Source organism: Xenopus tropicalis, chromosome 3 (genome assembly GCF_000004195.4).
Source record: "Xenopus tropicalis strain Nigerian chromosome 3, UCB_Xtro_10.0, whole genome shotgun sequence".
Lineage (NCBI taxonomy): Eukaryota > Metazoa > Chordata > Amphibia > Anura > Pipidae > Xenopus > Xenopus tropicalis.
The window spans coordinates 130,390,600-130,410,937 of NC_030679.2; the positions used below are offsets into that span (position 1 = coordinate 130,390,600).

The 20,338-nt window shown below is 41.1% G+C and overlaps 1 protein-coding gene and 1 non-coding gene across 14 annotated transcripts in view; both read right to left on the reverse strand.

Annotated features, from left to right (window-relative positions):
- Window positions 1–20,338, reverse strand: part of ank1 (ankyrin 1) — a 120,953-nt gene that overhangs the window by 68,626 nt on the left and 31,989 nt on the right. For 11 of the 13 annotated variants that reach the window (XM_012959150.1, XM_012959146.1, XM_012959145.1 and 8 more), the window contains exon 3: window positions 8,234–8,335. In XM_012959150.1, coding sequence (XP_012814604.1) covers window positions 8,234–8,335 — 102 coding nt within the window. Of the gene's footprint in view, window positions 1–8,233; window positions 8,336–12,365; window positions 12,417–17,969; window positions 18,074–20,338 lie in introns of those variants that run through there. The other 2 variants (XM_012959151.3, XM_012959149.1) reach the window with 2 other exon arrangements.
- On the reverse strand, window positions 6,091–6,172 carry mir2188 (microRNA mir-2188). The gene has a single exon (NR_049713.1). It is a non-coding gene; the product is annotated as a microRNA mir-2188 (primary transcript).

Consider the following 20,338-nt stretch of genomic DNA (forward strand, 5'->3'; position numbering starts at 1 on the left):
GATTTCCTTTTTGTCTGTAATAGTAAAACAGTACCTTGTACCTGTGTCCAAACTAGGATATAGTTAATCCTTATTTGAGGTGAAAAAAATCCCATTAATTTAATTGGTGTTTAAATGATGTTTAAATTATTTCTTAGTTGACTTAATGCATGGATATTCAAAGTACGGAAAGATTCCTAATCAAGAAAACCCCCTGGTCCCCAGCATTCTGGATAACAGGTCCTATACCTGTATATATAATATAAAATGATGTATATATTAGGGATGCACCGAATCCAGGATTTGGTATGCGGGCAGGATTCGGCCTTTTTCGGCAGGGTTTGTCCTGGCTGAACCAAATCCTAATTAGGATTTGGAAGGGTTAAATCTCGGCGCGTGAACACGGAAGTGGAAAATTTTTCACCACACGTGATTTAACCCTTACAAATCACTCCCGGTCACCATCCTCTCTGAGAGAAAGTGGCGGGGAGCAGAGAACGTGAGTGGGTGGGCAGGGAGCTGGGTAGTGGGTAGGTGGGGGTTGCAGTGCACACTGTGGCCCTCTGGAGATTTTATTGGGGGGGGGACCAGGGCCCTGTAGTTACACACCGCTTGCTGTTTGCTTGTTTTATTATTCCAATGTTGTGTATTCCGGAATGCCACACTAAGCTAAGGGTTGAAGCGATGCCTGGGTCAGGGCTGTGGCCCCAAACCACTGATAATAGTCTCCCACCCAGTGTTTCCATGGCATTTGCTGTGATGCACTATAAGCTGTGCCATTCCCCATGAGTAGAACAGAATGTAGCTACCAGTAGCTTAGGTGTATGATTACTCACTGAGGGCACAACATTGCCCTGGAGACAATTTCCTGCTGTATCAGCTGAATGTCTTATCTAGTGGCGACCTAACACAGCGTCCCCATGTAAATGAAGTGTTTGAGCATAAATCACATCCCCTACTGATATAGAATATAGAATGGAATACAGAAGGGAACTCTCTCAGTAGCCATATAAACCTGGGAGTGCTGTTTCCCTTTTCCTACATTTCTGAAATAAGAGCAAGAAAATTGCTAGCGGCAAAAGGCAAAATGGAATTGGAGTCTCAGCAGTAAGCGATTGGCTAATTCTCTATTCTAGGATAGTGCCAAAACCATTTTTGTTGGTTCATCATCTGTGAGCGCCTCCAGGGACCCCTCCTAGTTTTCTTGAAAAGTCCCCGTGCTACAATGATCAGTCTTGCAGCAACAACTCTGATTCATTCTTGTCGTATTCCTGGGCTAACTACCCCTGAGGTGCGCCACGCGTCGCACAAAAGGAGATGGCAAGCACCAACACATCTGTCTTTCACCCAGTTATTATTTCTATTAGATAATTAACCCTTCAGAAGCATTCCCATCAACAAACATTTCTTTGCTTGAAACACATTACGTTTTTGGGAAATAGACAATAAATTGAAAGATATCATTTCATTTAGCTAGAGAGGATTTTCTACTTCTGGAAACCTCTGAGTAAAGAGCTGTGTCTGGCCAGGGTCAGACTGGGGTGTGCAAGGCCCACTGATGCTGCAACCCCAGGGCCCCCAACGCCCTCCCATTTTCCCCCCACTCACGTGTAGTGGAGGAGGGCAGTGAGGGAGCGACAGGGGAGGGCAGGCAGGAATCGAGTATGGGACAGTGAGACCCACCAGGTGTTTTCCCCATATCCCACCGGCCCAGCCTATCCCTGTGTCTGGCTGTGTAGGGCTTAGAATCAAGATGGCTGATACATTAAACAGTATAATAAGATATTTTATTATTTAACATTATAAAGGTTAAAGAAAATGTTCAATTATGTAGTCTGTTCTCTTCTAATGTCCCTGGATTTCTGCACTTAATCCCCACAGACTTCTAGGTTCCACAGAGTGCTGCAGCTGAGAGTGCCTAATCTGATTAGAGACTGTATTCTAGCTAGGGGAACCCTCCTGTGTTTTATTTCATCTACTGCGTTTCAAGGACCTTTTAACACTAAGACTGAAAATGCCCAATAGGCATTTATACATATGAGGTTAGTTTAGTACCTGACTGTACGTTGCCCTAGATTAGTTCAGTTGCTCACTTAAGATTCTGCAATAATAACTCCACATATGATTTATGTCTCGGAGCAGGGTTTCTAGCCTTCTGGGATTTCTGTGTGGTGTCTGGTCTGTTGGACTGAATAGTTATTTTTAATGTAGACTATTAAAAGTTGTATTTTATAGTATAAAACTCTGCTTTTTCAATAAGTATTTAGTAAGTGGGGAGGTGCCAGTATGGGTTTTTCTTTTTACTTTCAATTTTGTTTGTATGATTTCTATAAAACTTTATATATTCATTTAAAGGAAAAATAAACCTTTAAAATAAGTCATGTATAATTAATGCTGTTCTAAACAATTTTTCAAAACCCATCAGTTAATAGAGTTTCTACAGCAGAATCCTGCATTGGAATCATTTTCAAAAGCACAAACAGATTTTTTTATATATTTAATTTTGAAATTTCACATGGGGCTAGCCATATTCTTTATTTCCCAGGGTGCCACAGTCATGTGACCTGTGCTCTGATAAACTTCACACTTTACTGCTACACTGCAAGTTGGAGTGAAATCCCCCCCCCCCCCCCTCCAAGCAGCCGATCAGCAGACCAATGGGAAGGGAGCAAGATAGCAGCTCCCAGTAGGTATCAGAATAGCACTCAATAGTAAGAAATCCAAGTCCGGCTTGGGACTCCTCCAGTTACATGGGAGTAGGAGAAACAATAGGTTAGCTGAAAGCAGTTCTAATGTGTAGCGCTGGCTCCTTCTGAAAGCTCAGACTCGGCACAATGCACTGAGATGGCGCCTACACACCAATATTACAGCTAAAAAAAACACATTTGTTGGTTCAAGAATAAAACTTTAAATGGTAGAGTGAATTATTTGTTATGTTAACAGTGTAATTTAGAAATAAAAAGTATACAATACAAATCATGACAGTACATCTTTAAGAAAAATATGTATTGTCAATATGAATAACTTTTGTTACAATAGTGCCACCTGCTGGTCAGTTTCAGGCCATGATCCAGTCAATGAGAGTCAGGAGAAAGAGGGCTGGTCTGATGTTCTTCTGGTTAGGAAAAACATTAAAAAATCTCAGATATCTTTTCTCACATCTTCCTAAGCAGAAGAATTTTAGACCAAGCCCTCTTTCCCCTGACAACTTCCTGTGCTACTATAATGTCAGAAACGAACCAGCAGGTGGCGCTGTTGAGACCAAATGTGCTCATCTTAACAGTACATATTGACATTAATATCTCCAGAATGTAAATTGCAATTACTGTTACCTTGTTGGACTTTTGTTTCAGGTTAGGGGTGTTTAGTTCATCTAAAAAAATCTTTGGCTTTAGGCCAGTGGCATACAGCGTGTTTTGTCCGCCTGTGGGAGGGGCCATGGCTTATAAAGCACTCAAGTGAGAGCCATTTTGATGTTGCTTTGCTTAGAACTGACCAGAGAAACATCAGATGACTGCAAAACTTTTCTAAGCAACATCACAGTACATTTCTTTTGTAAATTCCAAAGGGATTCAGAAGAGGGATCTGAACAATTTTACATTTATTTGTTTTTATATGCACATATATTGTTATATATTTATATATATATATATATTTCCTGTAAGACTAGGAATATACCTAATATTCCAAGACACACAAAATTCCAAAATACCAAATGCAATATAGGGAACTGTGCCTCTTCTCACACTAAGGGCCAGATTCAATTCCATGAGAAAACATTATTATGTCTCATAAATGGGTAGTTCATAGTTAAATGAACTTTTAGTATGATATAGAGAGTGTTAGTCTGAGGCAATTTGCAGTTGGTCTTCATTTTTGTTATTTGCAGTTTTTGAATTATTTAGTCTTTTGTTCAGAAGCTCCAGTTTGGAATCTCAACAGCTATCTGGTTGCTAGGGTCCAATTTAATCTAGCAACCAACAAATGATTTAAAGAGAGACAGGAATATAAACAGAGGAGGGCCTACATAGAAAGATAAATAATAATAGCCTTACAGTGAAATTGGGTTTTTTTTTTGGCTTCTGGAGTCAGTGCCCCCCATTTGAAAGCTGGGAAGAGGTAAAAAAAAAATGGCACATAATTAAAAAACTTTAAAGAATAAAAATGAAAGACCAATTGATAAGTTGCTAAGAATAGGCCATTCTATAAGATGCTAATAGTTAGCACATACCCAAAAGCCTTGATTAACTGGCCCAGTCCCCCAGTAGCACGTATGGATGGATGATGACTGAATACACCTGGCCAATGCAGGTCAGTACCTATAGTACCATTCTTTTAAATGGTTTGCCAAGAAATATGATGTCAATCATATTCTGTTAGTCAATGACCGATGAACCACGTCTTTAGTGAGTACATAGCCTTATTTATTTAGGGCTGGTTGCAAGTGCAAGAGTGATTGCAAGGGGCAATACAATCTGTGCTACACTTAAAATGAGGCACAAGGTGCAAAAAACAACACCGCCAGGCAAAAGAACAAAAAGGCAAAACAACTTTACTTGATACCAGACATAGGTAGGTGGTGACTACAGAGATGCAGGGTCGGACTGGGCCCCGGAAAAATCCCGGTAGGCCCAGACCCGACCCTTGCGGCACTCCCCCTGCCCGACCACTCCTGCCCCGATGCGTTAAATTTACGCGCTCGGGGTAGGACGCCGGGTGGGGGCCCCTCCGGGGGGGGGAGGCTATGGGCGCAGGCCCCGGTGGGCCCTTCACCCCCCAGTCCGACCCTGCAGAGATGTCTTAAATGATGCCCAAGATAGGGACATGCCAGGCAAAGCATATAGTCCGACCAGTCTGGTAGGGGTGTCACTCTTTCACTTAAGCGCAAAGAATTTCATATATGGGCTAGACTGACCACATAACTTGAAAATTCAGGGATTGTCTAAAAAATACATTTAAAATAAATTGCAATCAGTTTAGCCCTGCTAGCTGGATTTTTTACATGTGTCACCCTAAAACACACATATTATTAGCAACTGATAAGTGTATGAATATATGGAGGCTGCCGCTATTACTGCTCACATTGTTATGGGCATAGAAGGCTTTATTCACTTTGAGAGCAATCAGAATTTTCAGACAGGAAGAACAGGGGACATATAAGAACACAGGAAAGGGGAAAGAAGTATCATTAGGCAAAAATACAAATAGGTATAGAAATAGACATTGATACACAGAGACAAGGCTCTTTTCCTCAACACATGAATTATATACAGAGGTTGGAAGTTGGCTCAGCATAACATGGAGCAAGGATCAATTTGACGTTCATTAACACTTTTACGTCTCAGTTGGTCACTAAATCAGCTGGAATGACAGTTGGTCAATGTTACTTGGCAAAGTTGTGCTGCACCATAAGTGGCTACACATACAGGGGAGTTTAGAGAATGGTCAGAGTCACTGGGGGTCTGGCTGCTCCGGGGCAAAGGCTACTGTAATATCTGTAGTCATGGTAATTAGCAAGATACCATAATCAGGGGGAAATCTAAACAAGGACTGGAACCTTAAGAAGTATCAGGTCATCAAGGAATCTAAAGGCATATGTACACAACCAGAATAGTGACTTTTAGGGGCAGATTTATTAAAGAGAAATTAGAGATCCGAGCTTACCACATAAAAATGTACCCACTTTTTTATTCATTCCTATGGGGTTTTCAGAAACATATTTATCAAATGTTAAACATGAACTTTCTAAATACGCCTTTACAAATCTCATAGGATTGAATAGAAAGTCTCTGAAGTTTTCTGTGTTAAGCTCTAATTTCACACATTGATAAATCTGCCCCTTAGTGTGATGATATGAGATAACCCTAGAACTTCAGTGGCACCACAAAGTGTGTAGATAAAAGGCTAAGAACTTGCAGGGCGTGAAAGAAAGGCAGAAAGCAAAAGACTAATGTTAGGATATTCTGAACTGTTACATTGGTAGGAGGTGGAAATAGTTCAGCAAATATAAATCTTGATCTGGATGTGAATAAGAAGCCAAAGTTGAAAGGAAGGAGTTTGTTAGTGGGTTAAATAAGAGGTCAGTAGGCACGGTGAGGTCAGGGTAGAATACACGGCCTGTGGGACAGGTCTGACCACATATCTCCCCCTCAGGATCACAGGACATATGAGGCTGGACCTTTCCCACACGCCCGATATTCTCCAGAGGACCCAAAGGTGCAAGCTGAACCCACGGTGGCGGGTAGTGATAGATGGAAGACGCAACATCACATTTTTGCAGTAAACATTAGGACTGAGAGCTTTTTTCAAATTGGGATTTAGCGATGCCAGAGAAGCAAAACTAGAACTGCGAGGAGGTATGGAAGAAGAACAGAAGAGTGCTGTATAGTTTAGAGATGGATCAGTATAGGAAGTGGTTAGTTGAGGGAAGGGTGTTATTGGGTGTTTAGGGAGAGGGTAGTGTCAAGCTGTGGGCATGGTATTGTGCATTTTACTTTGGCAACTCATTTAATATTATTTGGTTTTAATATGGTGATTGTTTTGGAGATGGAGTGACGCCAGTATTCTGGCAGCAATATCATGGGGTTCGGGGGTTTGTGAATGGAGCAGCTTCAGAATGCTGGCTAATTTAGAGCAGTGCATGAATGCTGAATGGACTGGGAATGGGGGAATGGGCCAGTGAGATTGTGCAATAACTGAGAAGGGGGCAGAGACAAAGTACCAGGATTTCGGACTTAGCAGTTCCAGAGAGCTGGGGAAATGGATTGTTGGGGAAGGGGATAGAGGAGCTCTAAAGGACAGGGTTCTTTTAGGATGAACTAATGCCCAACACTTGTGTTGTCTGGGGAAGGACGAGCGTCAGTAGTTGAGGCACCCAGCATAGTTATAACTGGGTTGGATATTTTAAAACCTATGCCTGAGCCTGACCTACTGTTTCCCAACCTGCACCCATCATTTTGTCAGGTTTTGTCATTTTTATCATCACCATTTAATTATATTGCACCATCTGGTTATGCAGAACTTTATTATATAACAAACAGAGCTCTTACAATAATTTAACAAACAGAGGTTACACAATAAGATGGTGATCAAAGGGCCCTGCTCAAGGAGCTTACAATCTAAAGGGTAAATTACCCAGACTTGCACACAATTACACATGGGTGCTTCTATATACCTTATATCACTATAACAGGGTTGACCATTTACAGGCAGCCAATTAGGCCCTCTTCTGACCCACATTTCAGATTTAGGTAGTGCCAATTCATTTGCACCAGAATTGTGCAAAAAAAAAAAACTGTATGAAAAATTGCCCTGTTTGGCCTGATAAGTCTATCTTATTGAAAGGGAATGATGAACTAATGTGTAGAAACCTCCTGCCTTGAGGGAAAAAAAGGTTTGAATAATTGTCAGTCATGAAGTAACTGGAATGCTGGGTGAGGGTTCTAGGACACACTGGGCCAGATGTAGTTCTATGAGAAAAACTTATCCTATGGTTAACACATGAAAACTTAAAGGGAAACTCCAGCTTCCAAACCAAAATTAGTTTAAGAGCCTGACACAACACAGAAACCCCTAATATACCTATCACTGTAATCTGTTCCTTCAAATAGTATAAATAAATACCATTTTATATGCTGAAATTCAGCTGCAAAACAGTTCTTCTCTTTTTGCATCATTTGAAATCCTGGCAGGGGAGGAGGGACTAAAACATTGATGTTACAGATTGTAACAATTTCTCCACAGCTTACAGACAGCATGCAGGAACTACATAACCCACAATGCATTGCACTGAGATGTTCCTTTCCCTATTAACATCACATGTGCAGGGAATTGTGGGATTGGGAGGATGCAGGCTGAAGGCAGGCTGAGGACAGTTGACTATCATTACATTTCATTTCAGTCTCAAAGTAGTCAGCCAGATCAGCAGTGGAACAGGGGGTGGGGCTTATGGAACTATTCCAAACCATTACTGTTGCACATTTTTTAATTGATGTATATTGTAAAGTTGCCTGAAATTATATTTTCTTTCCAAAAAGCTTAATTGTGTTTGGGTGGAGTTCCCCTTTAATAGAAGTTTATGTCTAATGCTAAGTCTAATCTGAGATTTTTCTTAGTAACTGGAATCTGGCCTATTATCTGGTAGGAAAGGACTATAACTAATACACCATTTCTGCTTGTGGTTGGAGTATTCCTTACCTGGTAGTAAAGAGTGATGGTAATTATGTTCTGGTAGAGTTTGGGCAATGCGCCTTACCTGGTTACATGTGTTTATATCCACTCCATTCCTTAGATGATCTAATGCTTTGTCCAAGTTCCCAGCTCTGGCCGCTCGAAGGAAGCTGGTTGCTGCATCAGCCTAAAAGGAAACAATAACACTTGACTAAAAACATCACTTGGCAGGGCTCACACAGATTATTATTTCATTATCCACAAAGTGCTGGCCTGCTTATTGCTGAGAGCGTGTCACCACGAGACATGGAATCCAGAGCAAATTTATACCTTCTAAAGAATGATCATTCAAGAAACTGCTCCGAACAGATGGTAATTGTATAAACGGTGAGGTTAATTACTGCGGGAATGTCAGTATGAAAGATATTCCAGCTAATGAGATAAAGAGAAAGGTGCGGTATGCTGGAACATAAAGCTGCAGAGTTCATGTGTACAGATGATATGTGTTTGATATGCACGGGTTAGCCTGATATGTTTTGACAACTGGACGGGTATCCAGTGTATATACATGGTATTTATAAAACAGCCATTTGCACAGCTTAAAATCCTATATGTTCTATGTGTCATTAAAGCAGACGGCGCCATTCTATGGTCTGATCAGTGATCTGCATGTGAGACCAGGCTTTATGTGTTTCAGATATTTAATGTGCAAGCTGCATTATGCATGGCGGTTCCTGGAAGCTATTAGCACATTCTCATGCTCCGGACTCGCTTCTGATATTTCTCCACCAATGCATATAGTCTTCCCTAATCTAGTTCTATGAAGCCATGTTGTAAAATTATAAGGATTACTCAAGTTATTTAATGGTATCAATTATTAGGGTTCATTTACTAAAGCCCCAGATTCACAAGATGTAAATCTTGCCCTTTAATGCACTTGTGACTGGAGTATGGCTGCACTTTGCACCTTGCTCCAAATAAATAATTTTATCTGAATCAAAGAGAGAGGGGATGCCTACACCTACGTGCTTTGCCTGTCCGCTGGTCAAGAATATGGCACTGCCAAACGCAGACAGCAAGCGCAGGTCCTTGCATTTCTTTTCAGAGTCTGGCCACCAATCCCATCCAATAACGATGTACCATGGATATTGGTCGTTAGTTGGTTTGGTAGGCTTTAAAACAACATCTGCCAAGGCACCATGTTGGCCAATGCATGATACTGCATGAAGTGAAGATTAGGTGCCCATACACGGCCAGATCAGCTCGACTGGCAAGGTCATCAAACCAGCGAATTAAGTACATCTGATAATTTGGTATAGTACACCTAAATTGAACGTACTGGACAAAACCCAGATATGTGTTGCCCTTCTGTTTAGATGAAGATCTTATTACACCTGTGATCCCCAACCAGTGGCTCGGAGGCAACATGTTGCTCTCCAACCCCTTGGATGTTGCTCCCAGTGGCTTGGAGCCATGTTTTGGTTGCATAAAACTCAGTGTAAAGCCAAACAGAGCCTATAGGCTGCCAGTCCACATAGGGGCTACCAAATAGCCAATCACAGCCCTTATTTGGCACCCCCTGAACTTTTTTTAATGCTTGTGTTGCTCAACAACTCTTTTTACATTTGATAGTGGCTCACAGGTAAAATAAAAAAGGGGTTTGGGACCCCTGTCCTAGACCATCAAAATATATTTATTTTTCTGGACAATTAGAATCAAAATGGTTTACATTGTTCATTGTAGAGTCAATCTTTGGATATTAATTCGATTCCAAAGAACTTTTTCAGGCTCATTTTTGACCTGGAGCGTTTCACACTCCTGTGAAGCCCCCAAAATTGCCAATTGCAGCTCCTATGAACATGAATAGGAAATAATCTTAGCCCCAAAATCCAAGTGAGCGTTTTCGGGTTGTTTTTGCACACAATAGGAGACGGCGGGGGTAATTTGGACACTCTTGTGCAGATAGAATAACTCCAGCTGAACTCCCCCCGCCCTGTATGCCATTAGCCTAAGTGATGTGGGAAGCAGTCGTGTGTTACGGGGCTCTTTGTGCTAATGAAGCATACAAATGCTGGAGACTGGGAGCCTCAGCTCTGTAACAGCTGGAGAATAACTTGCCTACTCCTGGGACAAGGGGGACATTGTTTGTGTCTGTCGCAGCCTATTTTATACCGTAATTGCTTGCTGAATAGATGCCTTTGAATCTTTCCCTTCATTACAATTTATTTATTTGGTAAATGTTCAGCAAAACATAAGAGCAAGGGGGCATTGTGCACAGAGAGTCTTTTTTATCTCCATGTCACTTTATTAATGTGCATGCCTCAACTGCCACACTAGCAGCCCTTCTAATGATATATATCTGTAGCGGACTCCAGCGAAACTGACAGCATTCTGGCTTTGCGTTAATAATCAGTGTTTTAAAGGAACAGTAACACCAAAAAATTAAAAATGTTTTAAAGTAATTAAAATAGAAATGTACAGCTGCCCTGCATTGGTAAAAGTTGTGTGTTTGCTTTGTAAAACATTACTATATTTTATATAAATAAGCTGCTGTGTAGTCGCAGCGGCAGCCATTTAAGTTAGAAAAAAGGAGAAAAGTAACAGGTTACATAGCAGATAACAGATAAAACACCATTGTATTCTACAGAGTTCATCTGTTATCTGCTACATAACCTGTGCCTTTTCTACTTTATTCAAGCTTTAATGGCTACCCCGTGGCTACACAGCAGCTTATTTATAAAACCTATAGTAGTGTTTTTAAAGCTAACATACCAGCAACAGTACATCACTTTTTGGTGTTACTGTAACTTTAACAAAGTTTGCCCCAAACATTAGGGGTATTATTATCAGTATTTGGCTTAAGGCACTGCAGCAGGTTTATACATGGGAGTATTGAGCTCTAAGTGACATGCAGACAAATCAAGACAAATGCTAGCGAGGAACCTGATTTCCCTCAACTGTAGTGGGAGTCACATTACTCTTCATCTGCTTTGTGGGCTGAAGTAAGATGGCTATATAACTACACTGCCCCCCCTTTATGGGACACTGCCACTCTTGCTTATTAGATTAATTCACTATAACGCCACCCTCTTAGTAATGCCAGCTGTGCCCTGGGCTTCAAGCAGGTAGTAGACTGAGGGGTCAATGGGAGTATTATTCCCAACAAACACTCGTAGAATGTTACTCATATCTTATTGCAGTCAATAGCTACAATATCTTATACTTAAGCATACATAATACATATATAACTTTTTATGTATAAGTATACACAGTACATAGCAAAACATGCTCAAAATGTAGATTCTAGGAGGGAATATTTAGGAGCCATGTCTGATTATTTCTGGGGATTTTTCAAGCCTTGGACGCAAATGTAATATATAAAGTTATCAACAGTCAACTCCATGATCTTATCAATATGCTCAGAGACTGTAGCCTCAAGTTACTATATTAACGCTTACACATTAAGTGTCAAAACTACATGTAACAAACATTTTCTATTTCGTTACTATGGAATGCAAACACAGACATGAACAAATAGAGCAGAGGTTTCCCCAAAACTCCTATTAACCACCAACTGATTCCTTATCTGAGATGTTAGAATAGACATGGGCATATTATGAGCTCAAACCCCTGTTTCTAAGGAAATATGGCATTCATTTACTTATGTTCTACCTTGCATGCAAGAAAGGAAGCTTAGGGTGTCTGTTCAATATGTTAGTAAAGGAAACGTATGCCTATATGTATGCCTATAGGAATGGGTATAGCCCAAGTACAGATTAACAACTTTAAGAAGTGCAACAGTATAATAAAGTAGCATTGAAATTAGAAGAGTCATTTTAATATGGTGTCTAAGTGCATGGGTGATGCCCCCAAAGAGCTAGCAATCCAATATGGCAGCAGGCTAAGCTTGAATTATGAGATGACGGTGCATTGTCATTAAGATTTAGGCCATCCAGGGTCACAGGGTGCAGTGGGAGGGCACAGACACTGACAATCTAAAGTGCCATAGGCAGTGCCTATGTTAGGGTGCCTGCCACAGCTGCTGCTGCTCACTCTCCCTTGCCGGCTGGGACACAGTGGAGCAGGTGCCTAGGGTCCAAGCCATAAATAAACTCTCTGGGGGCCGTAGAGTAAAGGGGAAGTTTTAAAGTAGCCCACCCCCTCATAGTCTTTTTAACACCGTATCTTACCCCCCCTCACTCCCTCTTGTTACTCACAGGCCGTGCCCGCTGCCTGCCCGCCCGCTCTGCCATTCTGCTGCATACAGACAAACCCCCCTCCCTTCCATCTCACACACTACGTCCCTCCCCACCCCCCCGTGCTCTCTAACTCCCCCCCCCATCCTGCTTTCTCTCCCATCTTTAAATACCAGGCACGGTGCCCAGGGCAGCACATCCTGGACATATGTCTTTGGCATGATGGCAAGAAGCTGGTCCTAGACCCTCTCAGATGTCAAGTACAAAAACATTTGTAACATGGAAATGCATTGCTCGCTCCTGGTCAGGAAAGGGAGACTAATGCAAGATCTATATTTAAAGGGGAACTTATAGTCTCATGTACAGCTTGGAATTTAAACTGCTATATGGTTGCTTGGGTATGATTATCCTAGTGACCAGGCAGCAATTTGAAAGTCAGAATGGAGGATGAATAAAAGAGGGTCTGAAAAGAAAGATATATAATAAAATTGGACCCTCGCAGTGTATGTGTGACCCGGAGAGCTCTTCCAGTTGGAGGCTATGCAGTACAGATATGCCCTGGACACAAGTGCTTACTGAGTGAGAAAGGGACACTATTTTGCACTTGTATTTAGGGCATTTATAAATGGCAAACTTTCTCTTCATTGTGTGTGTTTCATATTTGAGTGGGTGTATTGAGGATTAATGGCTTATTCGTGAACGCAAAGGTTTATTTTGATGCAAAATTGAGCACAAACTAATGCAATTCACAAAGCTACTTGCCTTTTTACATGCTTTTTAGCAACCCGTGCAAGTGCCAATGTGCCCCCTTAGCCTGCTTTGATGAATTGGGAGCAAGGGGACCCTAAATTACTAGCAGCCTACTTGTGCTAGTAATTTTAGGGTTGTGTTAATGGCTTGCATCCATAGCTACAACAGACTTGCTCCAGGTAAATCAGACACTAATGCCTCAAAGTTACACAACTGGGTGTCAGAGCCCTAAGCGACTTAGAATTGTAGTTCAGCAACATCTGGAGGGCAGTACAGGTATGGGACCTGTTATCCAGAATGCTCAGGACCTGGGGTTTTTCCCGATAAGGGATCTTTCCGTAGTTTGGACCTTAAGTCTACTAAAATTCATTTAAATATTAAATAAACCCAATGGGCTTGTTTTGCCTCCAACAAGGATTAATTATATGTTAGTTGGGATCAAGTACAGTGTTATAATTACAGAGAAAAAGGAAATCATTTTTTAAAATTAGAATTATTTGCTTATAATGGAGTCTATGGGAGATGGCCTTTCCATAATTCAGAAAACTTTCTGGATAATGGGTTTCCAGATAAGGGATGCCATACCTGCATCACAAGTCACACTTGGTGTTTATTTATTACATTTTGATCATCTTGTAGGGGAAAATCAGTAGCTGGGTGCTGGAGAGTGAAGAAGTAGAAGTCTGGCTAAAGGGGTCCTAGCTCATGTAAACTTGCAGGCTGAGAAAGGGGTGGGGCTTAGAAGAGTGGGTGGGATTTGGGTGGATTGCAGGCAATGTTTTGGCATTATTATTATTATATAGGGGCCAGTAGAGTTGCCATCTTTTCTATACAAAAATATCACCTATATTTTTATCTTTCTTCTCACTAACATTGGCATCAAGCATAATTTTTACATGCCGGGCCAGTAAAACACAGGCCAGGTGGCAACCCTACTGACCAGTGGACTAATAATTGGGAACCCCTAATGGTGGCCCTGTGTGCATTTAGAAAGGGTTAGAAATCTGGGTAGAGAGGAAATCTGTGACACAATGGCTGTGGGTGCATATCGCGCTCTTGCTGTAGCTAAACGCCCAGCTTGCTGTTTTGTTTGCCTCTCGTAGCTGATTTGTGTGCAGGTACAGGATTATGAATGATGTTAACAACCCTACTGAAGCTATAGACCGTACTGTGATTTCTCTTTCTCACTTGGCCTCCAAAGGGCACATCAACCCACACAAGTGAGAAGCTTTATTACTGTTCCGAAGAGATTTATTACTCTTCAGAATATTCCACAGTGGCTACGAAGAGTGTTCAGCCATTCATAATTCTGCTCAGGTGGTGCTTACGGTCTCATTTCCCTAACTTAGTTAATTAAGCCTAGGCTTTATGGTTAGATGTATGTTTGAATATTGAATCTATAATAAAGCATTTCAACTGCCACCGGTACATTACATGATCAGTTGCCCACGGAGACATATCTAGGCTAGGACAGGTTGTAATAATATATAATTACATGACTTATCTTTCTCTGCCTACCCCTTACTTAAGTGGTACAGTGTTAATCAACTATAGCATCTACTACATTGTTTCAACAGTCAGAAACAGCAGTACAGAGGACAACAAGGAAAGACACCTATTAGATAACTCGCCTAAAAATGTTTTTTTTTAATTTACAAATAACTTAAACTACTGACACATTTGATGAATGTATGAGGGAAAACTGTTTAGAATTTTCTTTAATTAAGCTTTTTTATTTTTGGGTTTATGCAATGCAGCAGCAGGTCCACGGACTACTAATATATGTAGAAGGAAAATGCAGAAGGACTTCTCTGTGGCTAGAATTCTGAAAGCCATATCATTTTACCTTGAACACTAACACTGCTTAAACACTAACACTAGAACCCTTAGGCTAATGCCATGTGACATGCATTGAACTCTATCAACAGTGTCAGACTGGCCCACCGTGATACCAGGAAAACATACTCGATTTTATAGATTAAATTATAGATAGATTATAGTATGTATAGATAAAAGGTTAGAAATATAAAGAGGCTGAGTGAGGAGTGGCGGAAAGGAGTTTGGAGAGTGGGCCCATAATCTTTCTGGGGGGCCCCTGGCATCCCTAGTCTAACACTGATATGCACTGTTATGTATACATATATTTATTATGTAGGGCCATCTGATAACAACTGCAGGGATCCATGTATAGTGTTAGCTTTAGGCCTCACACTCCTTAATGCAGTCATAATTGGGTGTCCATACTGTTTTTGGTGGGCCCCCATGAGCCTCTGTAGTGAATACAATGCCCAATTACATTAGCCAATAAAAATCAAATAGGGTGCATTATTAACAATAAACTAATTCTCAAACCTAATTTGGAAACCCCTGCCTTAGTGTTGTGCATTAAAGTACAGAGAAGAGCAGTTGGATGGGATTTTCCCTACAAGCCATCAGTCAGATATGGAAACGTCTAACGTCCCCACAGCCTTGTTAGGGAAACCTGGCAGCAGACACTTCCCATTATAGTATATAGGAACCATGCTGCCGAGGCACATAGACTGCTAGAGGCCATGGATACAGTGCTTGATTCATACCCCCTTTGGTGTGTTATAGGCAAAACACTTGCAATACTGTAACATGGAAAGTGTCTACCTCGTGTTCAACTTGTTTTGATCATCATGGTATTCCCTAATAACTGGTAGCAGAATAGTCGAATAGAAGTAGTCGAATGCTGTCTGTTCTGTTTCTTATACTATTTTCCTGAAGGGCTGAATATTAAAGTTATTGAAATGGCCATGCTGATAGGAGGAACAGTGCTTGTAGGACTCCATGTTATGACACCAGTGCACACAACACAATATTGGAGAACGCATAACATTTTCTATGCCCACCCATATTCAGCCCCACACACTGCTGAGTGCGCTATGCCAGGAGTAAGCGGCAAGTACAATAGGGAGTAATAAAAGGTATCAATACAGAGTGTGAATATTGTTTATCATTGCACCACATAAACAGATGAAGAGATACTGCTGTGTCATGCTCGGGGGCCCCACCCTGAGCTCTGCATACATACGATAAGACTGCTGTCCAGGCCCCAGTGTAGGATATTACAATTACACAAAACAGCCTAGCTGTTAACATTTGAAAATAATTTCTGGAGATTCAAATGCGCCATAATGCACTGTGTGCGTCCCTGGAAATTAGAAACAGTTGGCAGATATGCAAAAGCCATTCCATAACCCCCCCCCCAGCCCCTTGATTTAAAAGAAGGGAGCTGCTAGCTTGAGCATTACTCTTTAGCCACCGCTGAGTATTTTTCCCATCCAGACCTGCTTGCATGGCTTAGATATGGGGTTTTGGATAGTTTGAGAAAATGGGGGATAAGTGACCTTCCTTAGGCCACAATGGATAACATAAAGATCAAGTCATGTATTTACTTCCAGACACATCACAGTTAAATGCAGGTAGTAAAGCAATAGCCTTAGCCCAAGCTATGCCTAATATACCACGTGTTGTCCATTCTGCCATTCTGTACCAGACTGGCTTATCCTGAAAAAAGATATCCACCGAATACAATACATTTGCAATACAATATATATGAATATAGAAATACTGCTTTCAGTCAAGCATGCTGAATTAGTAGGCAGGAGTTAATTGTGTTTTTAGTGAAGATGCATCATTACTGAAATAGGGCTCTTCAAGGACTAAGCCTAATGGCTCACAGAGTGTTTGGGTTCCAGCTGCGCAGGCAGAATAAGGGTGATCGGACTGCCCTTCCTCACTTGTTTTACATAAAAACGTGAAACTTGCTGCCTATGGCAAGCAACGGCAACCCAAGTACAACCCCAAAGAGAGCTTTCCCAAGCAACCCCAGCCCAACAGCCTCAGCGTCTGCCGGCACACAGACAATAAAAAGCAGCCTTGATAGTCTGATATAATACAATATGTAATGTAGCCAAAGCACAGATTTCTCTCAGATAGTGCCAGCGTTACCCATAATTTATATACTTAGAACCAAACTTGCCACTGTTGTCATTTCCAAGATGAGGTTTTGTGCCATTAACATTAAAGAGAACACTGGGAATTGATGCTAAATGTAATTGGAACTGGCTCAATGCTGGCATTCAGCACACAAAATTTGCCTCATCAATACAAGTACCTGTGTGACATATTCACAGCAAGAGCGATTAAGCCCTATATACTAAGGAGGGCAACATTTTGTACATAACAGTTTGAGTTCAAAATTTTGCACTGAGATTATTACATAATTTACCTACATAAGTTGCTCTTTCCCAACCATTTGTATTTATATAAGAAAGTTGTTACTTCTGGAACGCTTCGTTAATAACATCATTAATGGAAGCTAATGAAGAGGCAGCCTGCTAAAGGGGCCCTGGAATTGGCGGCAGGTCCAGTCTGATGGCAATGCCAGGGTTCCTTTGGGTCAGTGCCTGCCCTTGTGTGTAATTTATAAGATTGGGCTGGGCACTTGCTGCATGTTTAGAGAAGCGTGTAAGGGCATAAGTACCTGTATAAATAGTGTCAGTGCATATTAGTTTGGTGTTTGTGCTAATTCTCCATATTAAAGGTGTCTAGCTTTATAGTGGTTTGAGACAGGGATTAAACATAGCCTCTGGCATCTCAAGTACACAGGGGCCCAAACAGCCCCCCACCAGCCCAATAAATAGTGACTGTCTGTGGCATCTTACAGCAGCCTCTCTGGCATTTGCCAGCACCCACAGATTGCCAGTCTGGGCCTGATGGAGAGACACAACCCTCCTGCCTCGTGGATTGAAGATGTGGGGTAGTCGGGAGTACGGCCTTTTTTAAGTTTAGAAAACTGTTAGAGCAGAAGCAATAGGAGCGCAACCAGAAAATGGCAGCAGAGCTTACCTTCAGGCGCATCATGCAAGCAGGGAGCAGCTCTCCTGGCACAGTGTGCGGCTATGTGTGCCTCTGCGCTCTATCTGACTGGCCCACTCTCCTGCTATCTATAAGTGCAGACCCAAGCCCTATCACCAGCAGCAGCAGGAGGGTTTTTTTGGTCGTCAAACCATCCCCACCCTCCTTTAATATAGATCCCACTCATTTACTCTGCTATACTAATCTCACCAACTTTGTTTCTTGTATGCCACGTTCTGTCACTCTCATTCTGTCACTCTCATTCTGTCACTCTCATTCGGCCTCTCCGTGTGGCAGTCACTTCTTTCAGCCAGTAGCCCAGTCATTTGGAACTGGCAGGAGTCAATATGAGTAAGAATAAAAGTATTTTGCAAAGCTCTGGCTATACAGGTATTGGATCTGTTATCCAGAATGCTCAGGACCCAGGGCTTTCTGGCTAACGGGTCTTTCCATAATTTGAATTTGAATCATACCTTAAATCTGCTAAAACATCATGTAAACATGAATTAAACCCAATAGGATTGTTTTGTCTTTAATAAGGATTAATTATATCTTAGTTAGGATCAAGTACAAGGTTCTGTTTTATTACAGGTATGGGATCCCTTATCCAGAAACCAGTTATCCAGAAAGATCCGAATTACCGAATGCCCGTCTCCCATAGACTCCATTTTAATCAAATAATTCAGAATTTTAAAACTGATTTTCTTTTTCTCTGTAGTAATAAAACAGTACCTTGTAACTGATCCCAACTAAGATATAATTACCCCTTATTGGGGGCAGAACAGCCCTATTGGGTTTATTTAATGGTTAAATGATTCCCTTTTCTCTGTAGTAATGAAACAGTACCTGTACTTGATCCCAACTAAGATATAATTACCCCTTATTGGGGGCAGAACAGCCCTATTGGGTTTATTTAATGGTTAAATGATTCCCTTTTCTCTGTAATAATAAAACAGTACCTGTACTTGATCCCAACTAAGATATAATTACCCCTTATTGGGGGCAGAACAGCCCTATTGGGTTTATTTAATGGTTAAATGATTCCCTTTTCTCTGTAATAATAAAACATTACCTGTACTTGATCCCAACTAAGATATAAATAATCCTTATTGGGGGAAAACAATCCTATTGGGTTTAATAAATGTTTTATTGATTCTTTAGTAGACTTAAGGTATGAAGATCCAAATTAGGAAAGACCCCTTCTCCGGAATACCCTTGGTCCCAAGCATTCTGGATAATGGGTCCTATACCTGTATTGCAGAGAAAACGGAAATAATTTCTTTTCCCTGCCCTCACTCCACGACAGGTATTATAACTTGTGTTAAAAGCATGTAAACACCAAAATACAATGTTGCCAAATGAAAGGAAGTATCATACTAGGTAACTTTCCGATATACATCTATTTGAGGATTTTAAAGATATTTGTAAATATGGGTATTTAGGGAGTAGATAATTAGTTTCCTGCCTGTAAGGGCTTTAAAGGGGAAGCTTTTTGAAACGTAAACATAATTTTGCTTAACTTTGCAATATACATCAATTATAGAAAAATATGCAGCCTTTTCATGATTTTAATGTAATAATAAGGTTTGGAGCAGTTCCCTAAGCCCCACCCCCTGTTCCCCTGCTGATCTGACTGCTTTGTTACTCAAATGAAATGTAACAGTAGTCGCCTGCCTTCAGCCTGCATCCTCCCAATCCCACAATGCCCTGCACACATGAGGGTTGATTCACTAAAGGTCGATAAGTTTTGATGCACTTTTTTGAGTTAAAATTGATGCAAAAAAAACGCGCGATTATCTAAAGTATTATCACATGCGTTAAGTCAAATATCGCGTTCGTTAATTTACGCACAACTGCATGTGTTAATTTTACCGCATTGCGTTAATTAGAGCGCAGAAATAATACCCATGATTAACAAACACTTAGAGGCGCTAAATATCGCATATGTCTGTGCAAAAATGAACCCCTACTTGGGGCAGGCGGTAATTATAGAAAAGTACAGTTCATGAGCTTTTGGCAACACAATATGGACTTTGCAATGTTATTTATTCAAGGCTGTGTTAGCCCCAGAGTGATGCAGCCGCCAGTTTGCAGGGAAATGGGCGTTTTCAGAAAAGTAGTTTTACGAGCATAATGCCGTGTATGGCTAACATGGTGTGCGTTTTTTCGCACGCGGCGACTATTTGTGCGCGATGCGTTGATTAGTGCGCATTGTGTCAAATACCGCACAAAAAGTCTTCGCAACTTCAATAACTCAAGCAGCATTGTGTCTAAATTAACGCAAGTATGGTTTTAGTGAATCGTGCGTTAAGACGCGAAAAATTAGACGTGATAACATTTTTAACGCATGCTTTAAATAG